The sequence below is a fragment of the Carettochelys insculpta genome, chromosome 2, assembly GCF_033958435.1.
Source record: "Carettochelys insculpta isolate YL-2023 chromosome 2, ASM3395843v1, whole genome shotgun sequence".
In the NCBI taxonomy this organism is placed as follows: Eukaryota; Metazoa; Chordata; order Testudines; family Carettochelyidae; genus Carettochelys; species Carettochelys insculpta.
This window is the reverse complement of record NC_134138.1, coordinates 238,442,327-238,460,353: the sequence shown is the minus strand read 5'-3', so window position 1 is coordinate 238,460,353 and position 18,027 is coordinate 238,442,327. Positions and strand designations below refer to the sequence as shown.

Genomic DNA, 18,027 nt, shown 5'->3' with positions numbered 1-18,027 from the left:
TAGCACTTTTGTCAGTAAAACTTTTGTTGGTCGTTTGTGTGAACAAACACCTTCCCCGCCACCCCGACTGACATAAACTTCATCCACTGCCAGTGTTGACAGAGTTATGTTGGCAGGAGACATTCTTCTGCCAACGTAGCTACCATAGCTCGTTGGGGGATGTTTCTGTTACTGACCTAGAATAGCTACAGTGAGACCTTACAGTGATGTAGCTCTAGTGTTAGAGATGTGCCACTGTAAGGTCTGTAGAATAGACATAACCTCTTATTCACAAAGGCAATGTTGGCAATACCAGAAAAATATAAATACAACACAGGCTCATAGTTAGCCAAACAGGATACCTGTGGTTTGGGAAGTGTAAAACATCTAGTTTTTGCGAAAAACTGTCTGTGCTGCATTAATGGAAAATCACCTTCTTCAATGTAGGGATGATTACTATTGACCATTGCTGATCTGTCAGAACTCCTGCCAATTCCAAGATCTCAAAAATATGGTTGAGATATATAATTCACCAACCTACATGGATAGATGTTTAAAATAAAATCCTGCCATCTACTCACACAAGAATTGACTATTTTCCCTTTTTGCTAGGCACATAGTTGAAAATTCATTCTGTTCACCCAAAGAGATAATTGTCAGGAGACCATTCACAAGTGTTCTGTTCTCTAGAATAACTTGTTCTTGGGACTATGAAGAATGAGCTCTATGCTCATGTGGTCTTCTCTGAAAAAATCAAATGACAAACCAGATAAAGGAATACACCATATAAAATACACGTGATGGAGGTACACCTCTGGGGTGGAAAACCTATAAAATGAAAATGTAAAAATTTTTATTTGAAGACACAAACTTTTCCCCACACACATTTCAAATTTGAAAGCAGAAAGAAACTTGGTGATGAAATTACACAAACCTAGAAAAGAATGTCAGAAAGATGTATTGGACTCATGGAATCATTACAAATAGACTTTGTGTTTTGTGGGTTTTTTGGGGTTTTTTGGGTTTTCATTATAGCTATATTTCCATTTAACATGTCTTATGAGCATACAAGTAAAGATGGAAGAGTATTAGCTCATATAAATGGTCATGCAATTGCAAGGATAATACTGGGGTCTAACTTATAAAAAGCAGCAGCAGTGCCCAAAGGATTTCAGAAGTATTATGCTACTAAATTAAGCTAACAGTGTGACATCTACTTTCCATTCATGTCCTGCAGATGTATATGGCTACATAAGTTGAAAAACATTAGAGAATTAAGTCCTTAGATTTTAACCAAAGATGTTTTGTGATGAGCAGGACACCATCAGAAACCTGAAGAAGTTATCTAGTTTACTTCTAAAGCCTATCTATGACTGCAGAGAGAGTATGAACAAAATAAATAAATAAATGGCCCTTTCCCCAGTGAACTCACCATCTAAGTATAAAGACAACAGATAGATATGGAAGTTTACAAGAAAACAATGCGGCAGTATTGTTCAACATCATAGGAAGTGGTCTCAGCATGCCAGCACTCTGCCTGTTAAGATTTTTAAAAGCATCCTGGCAAAGGTGGTTTGGAAGGAAAAATCTGAAGCTGCTAGTTGTGCAAGAGGTTTACAGGGAAGCTCTTCCAAGTATGAGGTTTGAGCATGTGCAAAAGCAACTACATCCACCTGTGTTTTTCCCTGGACCTAGTCCTGGGTAAGTAGCAGTTGTGGGGGAGGGGAGCAGGATTGGGACTAGGGCTGTGGCTGTTTTCCATGGCCCTGGCCCAGCAGTAGTGACAATGGGGGCAGAGCAAGAGTGAGGGTCACATGTTTTTTCTTACCTGGACCTGGACCAGCAGAAGCATGGGCACAGAGATGGGGCCACATTTTTTCCCCACCCAGCAGCTGTTGGGGGGAGGAAGAAGAGTTGGGGTTTGTGGCCACAGTCTCTTATAGGTGCTAATTGTGTGTAGGAGTTGTGGGTGAGGCAGCGGAGCTAGCCCTACGTGGCACTGTGGCCAAACTCTGGGTGAGAGGGTTCGGGTAAAGGGCAGTTACCTGTCCCAGCAGGGTGGAGAGCCCTGTCTCCACGTGGCCACTGTTTTCCTGCCGAGGCTGCTCCCAGTGGTCACTCTGCAGTGTGGCTGGTCTCTGCACTTGCTGCCCCCAGTAGTGAGTCTGAATTATGTCATCCCTCCTGTTGGTGTCCCTTCCTTTTCATATTCTGGGAAATCCTGGGATTTCCGGCATTTCTCACTTTCCAGACACAAATGAACCCTTACCCTGGTTTAAGTTGGGGTAAGAGGAAGCTGCATACCAAATTTCTTGGTCTTATCTCTTATAATTTAAGAGGAGTTCTTGAATAAATGTGGAACAGACAGACACGTACTCTAAAATATTTAGTAGATTTTAAAAATATGTGTTGGGTTCTTTCAACTTCAGGGTCTGCCTGGGGTGGATGGTATGAATCTGGATTGATATATATTTTCCTTTTTTTAATAGTAAAGCCATTCCTGAACGAAGAAGAATATCAAAGAACTGAGAACGTAGTTAATAAGTTTGAACATGGGATTGGAAGAGAGTTGCAGCACGCATTGCTGGAAAGGGCTAAAGTAAAGAAGAATTGGGTATGTTTGAATGATTTTATAAGGTTATGAAATATTTCCAGGGAGCTCTCATACATCGTGATACATCTAGTTTTCTGAATATGAGACATTAGTATGTTTGCAGAGAAGTGTCGGAAAGTGAGCTAGTTAGGGACTGATCTTGTGAAGTGGTAAGCGTTAGGCCCCACCTTTCTTTATTCATGTTACACAACTTTACTGTGTGACTAGGGTTATTTAAAAAGGAATGTTTTCATTCAGGCCCAACCTTTGCATATGAAATCCAGTATTAGTGTTTGTTGACTCAGCAAAGATTACATCTTTTAATAGCTAAGCAAACTGGAATACGGAGATGAATCTCTGAAACTAGAGCTTTGTTGAAAATTTTTATGTTTATGAATTGTTGGAGGCCAGTTTTATTGCTCATGTCTTTTGTTATATATGACTCATAAATAATCACATAAATAAGACTAACGCAAATAAGAACTTGGATTTAACTCATTTATCAGAAAAGTCACATCCTGGCTTGCCACATAGTAACTTGCAGTGTAGACAAGCCTTCAGGACCCCAGTTGTCTAAATCGTGTTTGAAAGAGGAATTTTGGCTCCTAAGTCACCTGACAGGTGGTCTTGGAAAAAAAAGAAAGAGAAAAAGAAACTACTAGTAAATTTTAAACATTCTTTGGAATTCATGAGACCTTCATCAGACCTGACATGTGTATACTTAAATTATCTTCGAGCAGGTGTTCTGAAGAATTTTCCTAATGTGAAACATTTTTGAACAGAGAAATTATATTTGGAACTTTTCTCCCATCACTAATAATCAGACCACTTCTTCTCCCATTCATTGAGGGACCTAATCTGACCTCCCGCATAACACAAGCCACAGAACTTCCCTGAATTCTTGTTTGAGCTAGATCTTATCTTTTAGAAAAATACCAAGTGTTGAATTAAAAATGCCACTAGTGGCGAATCTATCCACACTTTTGGTAAGTTGTCTCAATTGTTAGCTACCCACACTGTTAAAAATTTATTTTGTGTTTCTAGTCTGAATTGGTCTAGTTCAGTGGGTCTCAAACGTACTCAATTACATTCCCCTTTTATGTGTCCAGTCCTTTAATCATTCTCGTGCCTCTTTTTTGATCCCACTTCAATTTGTCAGCATCCTTCTTGAAGTTGGATGTTGGAAATGATATTCCAGAAGCAGTCATACCTGTACCAAATACAGATCTAATACTTCTTCGAGTGTCCCCGTGGGTGCTCCACAATAGGTGTTGGGCTTGCCTGGCGCCGCAGATCGGATCTTCCAAGCAGTTTCTGCCGGACCGCGCATGCGCCGGCGCACGCCGCTCCCTTGCACGCTCCTGGCCATGTGCGCGATCCGGTCCCCGCCAGTTCCTCTTAACCGCCGTCGGCTGCAGACGGAATCCGAACTAGGCTAAGGCCAAGTAGCGTATTCAATGACTTTAACTGTTTTTCCTTAAAGTTTTTCAAGTACTTAGGCTACTGCAAGTTAGCCGGTTGTTATTTTTCAAAAAAAAAAAAAAAAAAAAAAACAACAAACAAACTACAAGCCGGACAGCTTCAATCCAGTCCCAGTAACAAGCGCCGGAGGCCAGGAGCATAGGGCCATCAGCCCTCCTGCTGCGGCAGGCCATCGGAAGGGGAAAACAGCACAGAGAAGGTGCTAAGTACCCGTTTAACAACTGAAACACTCACCAACAATGTCCTCTTCAGGATTTAAAAAATGTGAGTCCTGCTGAGAGGCGATCAAGGAGAGACAGGGAGATGCGGCTTAAAATGCTGCTTTTTGATAAGGCCCTCCAGCCAGACGTGCCGGAGCGGCCGCAGCAGGAGGGACCCTCCGGGGCCCATAAAAGGAAAGCTGCCTCCCTCACCCCATCAGCGCAAAAACGGAGGAAAGCCTCCCCAGCCCAATCCCTGCCAGCAGCAACAGCGAGCGGGACGGGAGGAGCTAGCAGCCCCCAGCCGCAGCAACAGCTGATCGGCGGCGGCACGGAGAGCCACGTGGAAGCGGCTCAGCCTCCGATAATCAGCCAGCCGCCCCGCACCGCAGGCAGGGCGGCGGCTTAAAACTGCTTTTCATAAGGCCCTCCAGCCAGACGTGCCGGAGCGGCCGCAGCAGGAGGGACCCTCCGGGGCCCATAAAAGGAAAGCTGCCTCCCTCACCCCATCAGCGCAAAAACGGAGGAAAGCCTCCCCAGCCCGATCCCTGCCGGCAGCAACAGCGAGCGGGACAGGAGGAGCGAGCAGCCCCCAGCCGCAGCAACAGCTGATCGGCGGCGGCACGGAGAGCCACGTGGAAGCGGCTCAGCCTCCAATAATCAGCCAGCCGCCCCGCACCGCAGGCAGGGTGGCAGCTAAACAAGCGCCGGTACCGGCGGCACCGCAGGCAGCGGCACTGACCCCCGGGGAACCAGCGGTGCAGAGCGCGCAGGCACGCAGCCTGCAGGCACCGAAGGACACCGCATGTGCGGCACTGCCTTCGAGCGTGCCTAGCACGGTGCGGACGGGGCCGGGATCCCCTGTGCGTCAGGGGGCGGTGTTACCTCCTCCAGGGAGGGGGAAGGCTGCACACAAGAGGAGGCATTGCAGCTCCTCTCCGGACAGGGCTGTGGAGTTGCTTTCTCACAGCCCTCCGCTTATGTTGCAGACGCCAACCAGAAGGCAGGGGTCCCCCCCTAGCCTACCCGGAGCCCCCTTCTCCATTTTTGCAACCAGCCTCACCCTGGCTGGGACCACCTTCACCCTCCCTGGGGTTTGAACCGCTGGACTATTATGCGAAATCGCTCTCTCCAGTGTCTCGACGATCTCCCTCCCCCAGACGCAGAGGGTATGCACCAAGGGAGTGGTCTAGGTCACCTTCCCAAGAACAGTGCCTATACTGCCATGGTTGCCCCTACCACGCGGGGCATAGACACCATCGGCAATCTACTAGGGGAAGATCCCCACAGACGATCTCGTACCCCTGAGGGCAATTGCGACCGGGGACAGAGACTCAAGCATCTCAGGGGGGACTGGTTATGGAACCCCGAGTTTTTCCCTCGCAAACCTCTAGCGAGAGGGTGTACCATCACCAGCAGGAACCGGAAGGGTCCAGAGAGACGTACCCCAGCGGTTCCTCGCTCTCCTCCCCGGACGAGGCTACGGCCCCGGGGGACGTCCATCCCCCGGACGATCTCAAACAGTTTCAAGAGCTGTTTAAGAGGGTGGCCTTCACGCAAGGCATCCAGACAGCATAGGTGCAAGAGAAACACCATAAGCTCCTCAAAAATTTGAGACCTCCGGCCTCCTCCAGAGTAGCAATACCACTTGATGAAGCGATCTTAGAGTCCGCCACTACAATATGGCAGACCCCTGCGACTATTCCGCCTGTCCAAAACAGAGCGGATAAGAAATACTTCGTGCCGGCGAAGGGCATGGAGTTCCTGTTCAGCCACCCACAGCCAAATTCCTTGGTGGTGGAGTCGTCACAACAAAGACCAAAGACATCTCAATTCAGGACAGGGGGAACAGACAAAGATGCCAAGAAGCTAGAGCTGTTCGGCAGAAAGGTCTACTCCTCCTCCACTTTAACGTTGCGAATGGCAAATTACGCAGCGCACTTAGCGAACCATAATTTCGACAACTATTCCAGGTTAACCTCCCTCATGGACTCGCTTCCAGAGGACAAAAAGCCGGTGCTCAAGGCCATAGTGCAAGAAGGCTATGCGGCCTCGAGGACGGGAGTTCAGATCGCCCTGGACGTTGCGGACACAGCAGCACGTTCCACAGCAACGGCAGTGGTGATGCGAAGGGAGTCCTGGCTCCAGACTTCGGGTATACCGAGGGATCTGCAGGCGAAGATAGTTGACCTTCCCTTCGACTCGCAGAAGCTGTTTGTTGAATCAACTAACTCGGTCCTTCATTCCAGTAAAAATTCAAGAGCCACACTCAGGACCCTGGGGATTTACACCCCTCCATACACAAAGAAAAGGTACTACCCTCAGCAAAGGCGGTACCAGTACCAGCAACAGCGCCCCCAGTACCACAGGGGTTACGAGCAAGGGCGACATCAACAGCACCAGCAGTACAGAACTCCCAGGTGACATTCACAACAGAGCCGTGCGTCCTCGGGGCGGGGCCAAAGGCCACAAGTTTGACCACAATCGCCTCCATCCTTACAGCACTGGACGATGGAGACTGGTTCGCAGCCCTCGATTTACAAGACGCGTACTTCCACATAACTATCCATCCGGCTCACCGGCGATTCCTCCGGTTCATGGTAGGCAACGAACACTTCCAATACAAGGTCCTACCGTTTGGCCTCTCCTCGGCCCCCAGAGTCTTCACCAAGACCTTGGCAGTGGTGTCAGCCTACCTGCGCAGACAGGGGGTATTTATTTTCCCGTATCTGGACGACTGCCTGCTCAAAGGGGCCTCGAAAGGGGATTTTCTGCGCATGATACGCGTCACAGCAAACACGTTCTCTTCACTCGGCCTGGTTATCAATCTGGCAAAATCAAAAATACACCCCACACAGGGCATAGAGTTCATAGGGGCTCTCATAAACTCTGTTACAGCGAGAGTATATCTACCAGAGGCTCGCTTTCGGGCCATCGGTTCCCTCGTGCAGGTCATCACCTTCAGCCCTACGGTGCCGGTCTTGACGTGCTTGCAGCTGCTGGGCCACATGGCAGCGGCAATGTTCGTAGTACAGAACGCCAGGTTACACATGTGCAGCATGCTGCACTGGCTGGCGAGTGTATACAAACCGGCAGTACACACCGTTCACAGGGTGGTGTCGCCCACAGCCGGGGTGCGCAAATCCCTACAATGGTGGGTAAACCCCAGGAACCTGCTAACAGGGGTACCCTTCCACCAGCCGCAAATATCGGTTTTTCTCACTACAGATGTCTCCCTCATAGGGTGGGGAGCGCACATGGGCGAAGAGGTGACTCAAGGACTGTGGTCACCCGCGGAACAGTCACTACACATAAATATACTGGAGCTCAGAGCAGTGTTCAACGCCTGCAGACACTTTCGAGACCACATACAAGGCAAAGTCGTCGGGATCAGTACAGACAATACCTCCACCATGTTTTATATAACCAGGCAAGGAGGAGCTCGATCCCGTGCCTTATGCGTGGAAGCAATCCGCTTATGGAACTGGTGCATCGCCAACAATATAATCTTGAAAGCCTCATACTTGCCGGGTGCGCACAATGTGAAGGCAGACCAGCTGAGCAGGCGTTTTGCACTCACACACGAGTGGCAGATCCGTCCCGATCTGCTACGGCCGATTTTTCCACGCAAGGGGTTTTCCCCAAATAGATCTGTTTGCCACTCAGCACAACAAGAAGTGCCCACGATTCTGCTCCAGGGCAGGACTGGGATGGGGGTCCCTGGGGGACGCGTTCGCAATCCCGTGGAGGGGCCCCCTGCTTTATGCGTTTCCTCCCACAGCGCTGATCCACAAAGTCTTGCAGAAAGCCAGGAGGGAAAGGGCCCGGATGATCCTGATAGTCCCAACGTGGGATCGACAACACTGGTTCCCCCTACTCCTGCGCGTGTCGGACCGTCCACCAATGCCTCTTCCGGTGGCGCCGGATCTGCTCACGCTAGCCCAGGGGTCCGTAGTGCACCCGCACCCCCAAGGCCTGCGACTGCAAGCGTGGTTAATCCATGGCTCAGCTCCCTAGAGAGCACATGCACAGTGGAAGTACAGCAAGTCCTAGAAAGTAGCAGGAGGACTTCCACCAGGAAGACCTACAAGCAAAAATGGACTCGCTTCACGGCTTGGTGTTCTACCAAACAGCTGGCCCCCCTTTCGGTGCCTATACCTACAATACTAGAGTATTTACTGGACCTCAAGAGAGGAGGACTCTCGCTATCCTCGTTGAAGGTCCACCTTGCCGCCATCTAGGCGTTCAGACATGAGGAGGAAGGGCACACGGTGTTCGCCCACCCTATGGTTACCAGGTTCCTCAAAGGGTTGGTAAACCTATACCCCCCTCGGAAACCGATTCCACCTTCGTGGAACTTGGACCTGGTGCTTACCACGCTAATGGGACCACCGTTCGAGCCCTTGGCCACGGTTCCCTTCCGCCTCCTTACAGTACAGACGACCTTTCTTCTTGCAATTACGTCAGCTCGTAGGGTGAGCGAGCTCGCGGCAGTCATGGCAACGCCACCCTGCACTGTTTTTTCCAAGGAGGCAGTAACCATACGGCTGTATCTAGCCTTTGTTCCCAAAGTTTCTTCCGAGTTCACATTAACGAACCTATTGTTCTACCCTCGTTTTATCCAAAGCCTCATAACTCCAACGAAGAGGCGCGCCTACACCTCCTGGACGTGAGGAGGGCGCTAGCCTTCTACGTAGACAGGACCAAGTCCTTCCGGAAAACGGATAGACTCCTAGTCTCCCTCGCTCCCAAATCGAAAGGAGAAGGTCTCTCCTCGCAGAGAATCTCACAGCACATTGTATCCTGCATAAAACTGTGCTACGAGCTCAAAAAGGCTCCTTTATCGGCCACTCCCAGGGCTCATTCCACTAGGGCGGTGGTGGCATCAACAACCTTTTTCAAGGGCGTTGCGTTAAAAGACATTTGCAGAACGGCGACCTGGTCGTCCTACGACACCTTCGCCAAACATTACGCCCTTCACAGGGTATTCCAAGAGGATACCCGTCTCTCTGCAGCGGTCCTCTCGGGGACAAGCTGCACATAATCCGATTACCCACCTCCTATCTTGGGTTACTGCTGGGTAGTCACCTATTGTGGAGCACCCACGGGGACACTCGAAGAAGAAAGAAAAGTTACTCACCGTAGTAATGGTGGTTCTTCGAGATGTGTCCCCGTGGGTGCTCCACTACCCGCCCATCCTCCCCGCTTCAGATCTCTGTTAGTGTTTTGCAGGGGCACCCGAGGCGGTTGGTCGAGGAACTGGCGGGGACCGGATCGCGCACATGGCCAGGAGCGCGCAAGGGAGCGGCGCGCGCCGGCGCATGCGCGGTCCGGCAGAAACTGCTTGGAAGATCCGATCTGCGGCGCCGGGCAAGCCCAACACCTATTGTGGAGCACCCACGGGGACACATCTCGAAGAACCACCGTTACTACGGTGAGTAACTTTTCTATCCTGCCTACTCACACTCAGCGTTCTGCAGTTTATTCATCCGTTGCATTAGGCCTTTAGTATCACACTGGGAGCTCATGTTCTGTATTATTTACCAATTGTTGTGTCATCTGCAAACTATATTCTCCTGGAATATACCCCCACTGAGTAGTCCTCTGTGCACCTGGAGAGGGTGCATCTCATCATTTAAGGATCTCTGGTATAGGGCCAAGACATGATCCCTGAGGAACCCCCAGTATATTTGCTCAGATATTATTTTCCACTTACAATCATGTGTTGAGAGCTAGATAGGTGAGATGGGTGAGGTGATGTCTTTTATTGAACCAGTGTCTGTTAACGAGAGAGACAAGTTTTCAAAGCTTATACTGAGCTCTGTGGTTTTTCTTGAGAGCTGTCAGTAACTGTCTTTTAATCCATATTATTTGTGCCATGTTAACTTTGTATCATTCTGTCATTCTAGGGGTTTTTAAGTCAAAATATGGTGGAATACCAAATCAGGTATCATACAGAAATGTGTTACATTAACACTTAGGTTTGTCAGCTGAATTTATAAACTCATCAGAAAATAATATCTCTGGGAATTGCAGCAGTCATCAGCTACAGCTAATTACAAAGAAAGTAATATAACTTGGCACCTGGAAATGTAATATAGCTGTCTCAGTACTATCAGCAGGTGCTTTGTGGATCACTGGTCTGTCTTTCACAGTTCAGGAACTCTATCACAGTATTAAAAAGTAGCAAAAATAGATGGGTACAGTAAACTTATCAAGTGATTATTGTAGAGCAGGGTCTGTCAAACTTCATTCTACTGCAGCCTCTTTCTCACAACAAAAATTACTGTATGCTCCCAGGAGTCAGGACTGAAGCCTGAGCCCTAGCGCCTCAGGTGGAGAGGCCAAAGCTGAAGCCTTCGAGCTTCAGCTCCAGACAAGGTGCTTGTAACCTGAGCTCCACCACTAAGGGCTGAAGTCTTCATGCTTCAGCTTTGGCCCTGGGCAGTGGGGTCCTGGAATCCGGCAAATCTAAGCTAGATCTGCTGATCCCATTAAAATGTGGCTGTGACTCACTTTGGGGTTGCAACCCACAGTTTGAGAACCACTGTTACAAAGCTAGGCCTAAAAATATATTGTGATTCTTATTTCTGTTCCTTTCAGCTGGAAGATTGGTGGCTGAATGTGACTTATCTTGATGCTCGCATACCAACACAAATATATTACAACTTTGGAGGCCCAGCCTCTCATCTTGAACACTACTGGCCACCCAAAGAAGGAACTCAAATAGAAAGAGGATGCATAGTTGTATGGCATACCTTGAAATACTGGGAGCTAATTAGAACGTAAGGAATTTTTAAAAAATTCAATTGCTTCTAAATATCCCTGTTCCGTGCACACTTATAGTCATGAGCAATCCTGGGACCGATCCTGTTCAACTTGTTCATCAGTGATCTAGAAAATGAGGTAAGCAGTGAGGTGGCAAAGTTTGCAGATGACACCAAGTTGTTCAGGACAGTCAAAAGCAAAAGGGATTGTGAAGAACTACAAAAAGATCTCAGCAAACTGAGTGATTGGGCAGCAAAATGGCAAATGAAATTTAATGTGGGTAAGTGTAAGGTAATGCATGTTGGAAAAAATAACCCAAATTACACGTACTACATGATGGGGTCAAATTTAGCTACGACAGATCAGGAAAGGGATCTTGGAGTTATAGTGGATAGTTCTCTGAAGATATCCACGCAGTGTGCAGCGGCAGTTAGTAAGGCAAATAGGATGTTAGGAATTATTAAAAAAGGGATCGATAATAAGACAAAAGATATCATACTTCCCCTATATAAAACTATGGTATGCCCACATCTCGAGTACTGCGTGCAGATGTGGTCTCCTCACCTCAAAAAAGATATATTGGCATTAGAAAAGGTTCAGAAAAGGGCGACTAAGATGATTAGGGGCTTGGAAAGGGTCCCATATGGGGAGAGGCTAGAGAGACTGGGACTTTTCAGTTTGGAAAAGAGGCGATTGAGGGGCGATATGATAGAGGTATATAAAATCATGAATGGTGTGGAGAAAGTGAATATAGAAAAATTATTTACCTTTTCCCATAATACAAGAACTAGGGGACACCAAATGAAATTGATGGGTAGTAGGTTCAAAACTAATAAAAGGAAATTTTTCTTCACACAGCGCACAGTCAACCTGTGGAACTCCTTGCCCGAGGAGGCTGTGAAGGCCAGGACTCTATTAGGGTTTAAAAAAGAGCTTGATAAATTTTTGCAGGTCAGGTCCATAAATGGCTATTAGCCAGGGATAAAGTATGGTGCCCTAGCCTTCATAACAAGGGCAGGAGATGGATGGCAGGAGATAAATCACTTGTCTTCTGTTCTCCTTCTCTGGGGCACCTGGCATTGGCCACCGTCGGCAGATGGGATGCTGGGCTTGATGGACCTTTGGTCTGACCCAGTATGGCCATTCTTATGTTCTTTATGTTCTTAATATAATCCAAGTTCTTTCCTAATGTAATTCCACTGTACTCAGGGATGAATTTTGCCATATTTGATTTGTAATTTTCACCTCATGCTTAAAGTTAATTGGAACCTTATACTTCTGTGTATTGTGTTTACTACAGGGAAAAATTGGCTGTGCATAAACATGGAAATATGCCTCTGGACATGAACCAATTCCGATTGCTGTTCTGTTCTTGCAAGATTCCAGGAATTACTAGGGATTCGCTAGGCAACTATTTTAAAACTGGTAAACATATGCAACTTTCCTGGGCTAACAGATTACTGATTTTTATGTTACAGGACTAAAGTGTTGATTGCTCTGTTGCGCCTTCTAAACCAGGTTGGATACCGAAACCTATATAATTGGGTTGAATACCAACCAAGATAAAGGAGTCTGGTCAGATACAAATAAAGGGTTAGAGTGTGAGGAATGGTCTAGTCTAATTTAATATTCGATTTATGCCTCTTTTGGCACAGAATTTAGTGCTTTCTTCTTGCTGTTGAATAAAAGGGTTTATGCCAATTTTTTGCCCCCAGAATTAATCACACTGACCTTTTCCACTGTTAAATATGTATTCCCTGTATAGAAAAGTTATAATACGGGGTTGTAATTTTTTCCATATTCCTGTTCCTATAATCCCCTTTTCAGGAACATGCTTCCTGGTGTGACATGTTTTTCCTTCCCCCAAATTTTCAGCTTCCCATCCTGCTCTCACTTCTGTCTTGTCAGAAGCAAACCTCCCTGCAATGCCCCGTGTAATGGAAAGACTGGGGCAAGGTGGGAACACCCACTTAGCCTTGTAAAGATTGGGTATTCCCAACAACGCTCGTAAAGCTCAGCAAGATCTTGATGTACTTACTTCAGTACATTCCTGTATAACTCCTGTGGTTCTTGGGGTGGAACTCCCCTCCTATACATTAGTGATTCTTAATGTTTTTTTAAAAAATTGTAAGCACCCCCAGACCTCTTTCATGTACCCATAAGGATACCTATAACCCCAGTTGACAAACATGGTCCTAAGGTAATCTGAGATCTTGAAACAAGTGCCATTCAACCTGTCCAGATTATAATACCCTTTTCAGGAGTCAGATTTGTTTTTCATACCAAGTTACACCTCACTTAAAAACTACTTACTTACAAAAACATACAAAAATCTCACAGAAGACTACCACTGAAAACTTTCTGATTTTCTACTATCTTACGATCAAATAAGTGAATTGGAACGGAAACATTGTATTTACATTTCAGCGTAAGGCACATGAAGCAGTAGAAACCAGTCATTGACTAAATTAATTTTTAGATTGTACTGACTTTACTTGTGTTTGTTATGTAGTCTTTTGTAAAACTAGGCAAATCTCTAGATGAGTTGATGTATCCCCTTGAAGACCTCAGTGTTCCCCTCCCAAGGGTACATGTACCTCTGGTTGAGAAACACTGCTGTAGACCATAAGAGGTATGGATTAGTGAGGTGTCTCGCCAGAGGTTAGGCAGTCAAGAAAGAGGACATGGGGAATACCTTCTCTATTCTCCTTTCCTCCCCAATTCCTTTGTAGGACTGTAATAAAGAGTTGTATATGGGAATTTCTTTAATTTTTTAAAAAAAGGTTGCAGGCATATAGCAATGATTTGAAGGTGCAAGATTACTGATTTTTAAAAAAGGAAGAAAATCCAAGCAATAGAAATTCAAGAAATGTGAAGTTTTGGTTGCATTTCTCAAGCAATGCACCCAAAGAACCTCTGCTGTGTTCCTGTAAAGATGCAAGCCTGTTATCTCCCTTCTTGACATGTAGTGCATTTCAGATGTTCCTCACCGCACTTTGTTTTGGTAAATGTTTATATATGTGCTTATTTCTCACTCCACTCGTTTCTGCCCTTTTCATGTAAGTGCTGTAATTTCTTCATCTCTGTGGATGAGATTTACATGTGAGCTGTGTCTACACGTGCACGCTACTTCGAAGTAGCGGCACTAACTTCGAAATAGCGCCCGTCATGGCTACACGCGTCGGGCGCTATTTCGAAGTTAACTTCGACGTTAGGCGGCGAGACGTCGAAGTCGCTATCCTCATCAGGAGATGGGGATAGCGCCCTACTTCGACGTTGAACGTCGAAGTAGGGACCGTGTAGTCATTGCGCGTCTCGCAACTTCGAAATAGTGGGGTCCGCCATGGCGGCCATCAGCTGAGGGGTTGAGAGACGCTCTCTCTCCAGCCCCTGCGGGGCTCTATGGTCACCGTGGGCAGCAGCCCTTAGCCCAGGGCTTCTGGCTGCTGCTGCGGCAGCTGGGGATCCATGCTGCAGGCACAGGGTCTCTAACCAGTTGTCGGCTCTGTGTATCTTGTGTTGTTTAGTGCAACTGTGTCTGGGAGGGGCCCTTTAAGGGAGCGGCTTGCTGTTGAGTCCGCCCTGTGACCCTGTCTGCAGCTGTGCCTGGCACCCTTATTTCGATGTGTGCTACTTTGGCGTGTAGACGTTCCCTTGCAGCGCCTATTTCGATGTGCTGTGCAACGTCGAAGTTGAACATCGACGTTGCCAGCCCTGGAGGACGTGTAGACGTGTTGCTACATCGAAATAAGCTATTTCGATGTAGGCTTCACGTGTAGCCGTAGCCGTGGAGACAATCTAAAGGGGGAATTAAATTCTTCATTTTGCTCTTTATCCAAATCAGAATTTTACATGTTTCATTGTGGCCGTGTCTACACTAGCCAAAAACTTCAAAATGGCCATGCAAATGGCCATTTCGAAGTTTACTAACGAAGCGCTGAAATACATATTCAGCGCCTCATTAGCATGCGGGCGGCCGTGGCACTTCGAAATCGATGCGGCTCATCCAGACAGGGCTCCTTTTTGAAAGGACCCTGCCTACTTAGAAGTCCCCTTATTCCCATCTGCTCATAGGAATAGGGGGACTTTGAAGTAGCTGGGGTCCTTTTGAAAAGGAGCCCTGTCTGGACGAGCCGCGCGGCGGCGAGCCACATCAATTTCGAAGTGCCGCAGCTGCCCGCATACTAATGAGGTGCTGAATATGTATTTCAGCGCTTCGTTAGTAAACTTTGAAATGGCCATTTGTGTGGCCATTTCGAAGTTTTTGGCTAGTGTAGACGTAGCCTGTATGTACAATATAGTCATGAAGCAGGATGTAAAGCAACGCAATTACTATATGAATAAGATTAAGGCATTTTCATGGGTATTTGTTAAATGGAGCTTTATGGACATCTTATACATAGTATAGGCTAATATAATACATTTCTCATTTTTCCAAGGCAGAGCTATGGGGCACATTTAAGGTTCTGTAGAGGCCTAGTTAGAGAATTTGCAACCTTAGCTTTGTGTATCATGCATTTCTCACTTTGGTTTTTGTTTATACATTCTTGAACTTGGTGAAACCTTAACTTTATATTAATAAATTTTTGTGTTTGGCATAACTAAGAAGTTTGTTTAGGTAACTATGGGCAAGACTTTCAGCAGTGAATGCAACAACTGCATCTGTACGTGATATTAAACGTTCATGTAACAGTGCTCAGATTGCTCAGATTTTCATATTCAGATGGAGTACTACAGTAAACTTTCATATCTGGTAGCCCTGGGACCTGGAGGTTGCCGGATATTCAAATATTCTGGACAATAGAGAGGTATACCTAGCAATGCAGAACACTAAAGAAAAACAAGACTAGGTATTCAGAAACAAACAAAAATGTAGCAGAGTATTTTATTTACCAGCAATAGTAGTATTGTATGCTGTAAACTTACTCTGTATTTGCTGTATTTAATAGTATTTACTTTCACTATACTTTGCTTATGGAAAACGTAACTATTAAATTTACTTCAGGTTAAAATACTGATTTATTTGAGGGTTATGGCTGGTAGAATGCCAGTTAAGAGAGAGTTTACTTTACAGGCAGTCCCTGAGTTAGGAACATATCGACTTATGACCATTCATACTTAACCAATCTCCAGGTCACACACACAACCCCGCCCCGCTCACCCCAGCTCACCTCCCCCAGTGGAGGGCTCCAGCCGCATGCTTGGGACTCCCCTCCAACCCCTGTACCCCAGTCCTCCTGCACACCGGGCCCCAACCCTCGTGGACCCAGCCCCAAACCCCGTGTGGCCCAAGGTCACCCCCCCACGTGCGGCTGACTCAGCATACACAGGATTCCAACCTGCCCCCCACTCAAGCACCCTGCCCCAGTGCACCCCGTTCAACCCCTCCCCTGCCTGGGTCAAACTAACCACAGCCCCAGCTCACCCCCCCCGCCCCCATGCATGTGGCTCCGACTTCAACCTGTGCCTGTGGCTCTGATTCCCAGCCCCCGATGGGGCTCCAACCCCTCTCCACTCAACAACCCTGCCCCAGTGCACCCCCCATTCAAGCTCCCTGCCTCATTCAACCCGTCCCTCCTGCGGCCCCAGCTTACCTCCCCCCATGCTTGGGGCACTAGTCCCCTGCCAGCTCAACCCACCACCCACCTAGCTTAATCCCCCACCCCGGCTCCAGCTGACCCCCACACCTGCCATGCCCGTGGCTGTCAGCCACCAGCATGCGTGGGGCTCCAGCTGTCAGCCACTTTAGGTGCATGAGGCTGTACGCCCCAGCTAATGTCCCTGCCCCACTTCACCCCATTCAACCCTCCCAATCTCCCACGGCCCCAGCTCACACTCCCTGGCATGTGGGGCTCTGGTTTCAACCTGTGCCCGGGTCTCCAGTTCCAACCCCCTGCCCATCCACCCCTGCAGCCCTGGTTCCAACCCCCCTGCTACCTGGGTCCAGTGCTCTGCAAGCTCCAGCTCAGGTGCACCTTCCCACCACGCCTGCCGCCCTACCCACCCTGGGCTTAACCCCCCTGCCCCATCCCAGGACCCCAACCCAAGCCCTCCCCAACTTACACAAAATTCAAGGTATGCTTCCTGCAACCCTGACATACCTCAAGGGATTACAGTATAAGGGTATTTCCAACTTACGACCCAATCGAGTTATGACCAGGTGTTCGGAATGTAACCTGTTCATAGGTCCGGGACTATCTGTAGTTGATACCTTTTTGCATTAATATCTGATTTGTGTAGGCAAATCTCACGGTATGTGCTTGGTTTTGCTTATCTTTACAGTCACTTGCTATGCCTACTTTCTGAACCTTCACCCAGTGTCATATTTTTCTTTCGTCAGTATGTGGGCCATTTTACACATAGCATTTCTGCCTCCTTATGTAAAAATAGACTTCCCACTTATAAATTTGTTACAGTTATGAGTATGGGAATAAATATTGGTGGTGGTTAGTAATAAGCAAGGTTATATGTGCCTGTAAATCCTGTCAGATAATCTTGCAAACATAGCCTTTGAGATTTACTTTCACATTACAGAAAAAACAATTGCTCTCTGAAAGGCAATGATCAGTTTGGTCTTGATTGCCGTTTTTAAATGTACAAAGTCTTAAATGTGAAAGGCCAAAATAACATGTGGTAGTTGTATGTTTTTGTGCCTGGTCACAGTCTATAATTTGTCTCCACCCTCTTTCTCACTCATAACTTTATCCAAAACTGTTGTGTTCTCATGTTGTTTTATCTTCCTTTCAGAGAGTGAAGGTGAATGTCCATCCCACTTAATAGTCCTATGTCGAGGTCGAGTGTTTGCCTTTGATGCGGTACATGAAGGTCATATACTGAGCCCCGCAGAGATTTTCAGGTTTTCAAACTACTTCATAGTAATTGAGCTGCACAACAAAATGCATTGGGCGTTGTTTATTAAACAGCTTCTAAGTTTAGTGTACTTTGGAAGGTGAAGAAAAGCTGATAAGAGGCATGAAATATGAGCCTGCATGTAACATTGCAAAA

At 47.2% G+C, this 18,027-nt stretch overlaps 1 protein-coding gene across 2 annotated transcripts in view; it reads left to right on the top strand.

Annotated features, from left to right (window-relative positions):
* CROT (carnitine O-octanoyltransferase) overlaps positions 1-18,027 on the top strand; it is an 80,346-nt gene that overhangs the window by 11,818 nt on the left and 50,501 nt on the right. For both annotated transcript variants that reach the window (XM_074984794.1, XM_074984793.1), the window contains exons 3-6: positions 2,469-2,593; positions 10,858-11,039; positions 12,323-12,447; positions 17,770-17,878. In XM_074984794.1, the coding sequence (XP_074840895.1) occupies positions 2,469-2,593; positions 10,858-11,039; positions 12,323-12,447; positions 17,770-17,878 (541 nt within the window). The remainder of the gene's footprint in view (positions 1-2,468; positions 2,594-10,857; positions 11,040-12,322; positions 12,448-17,769; positions 17,879-18,027) is intronic.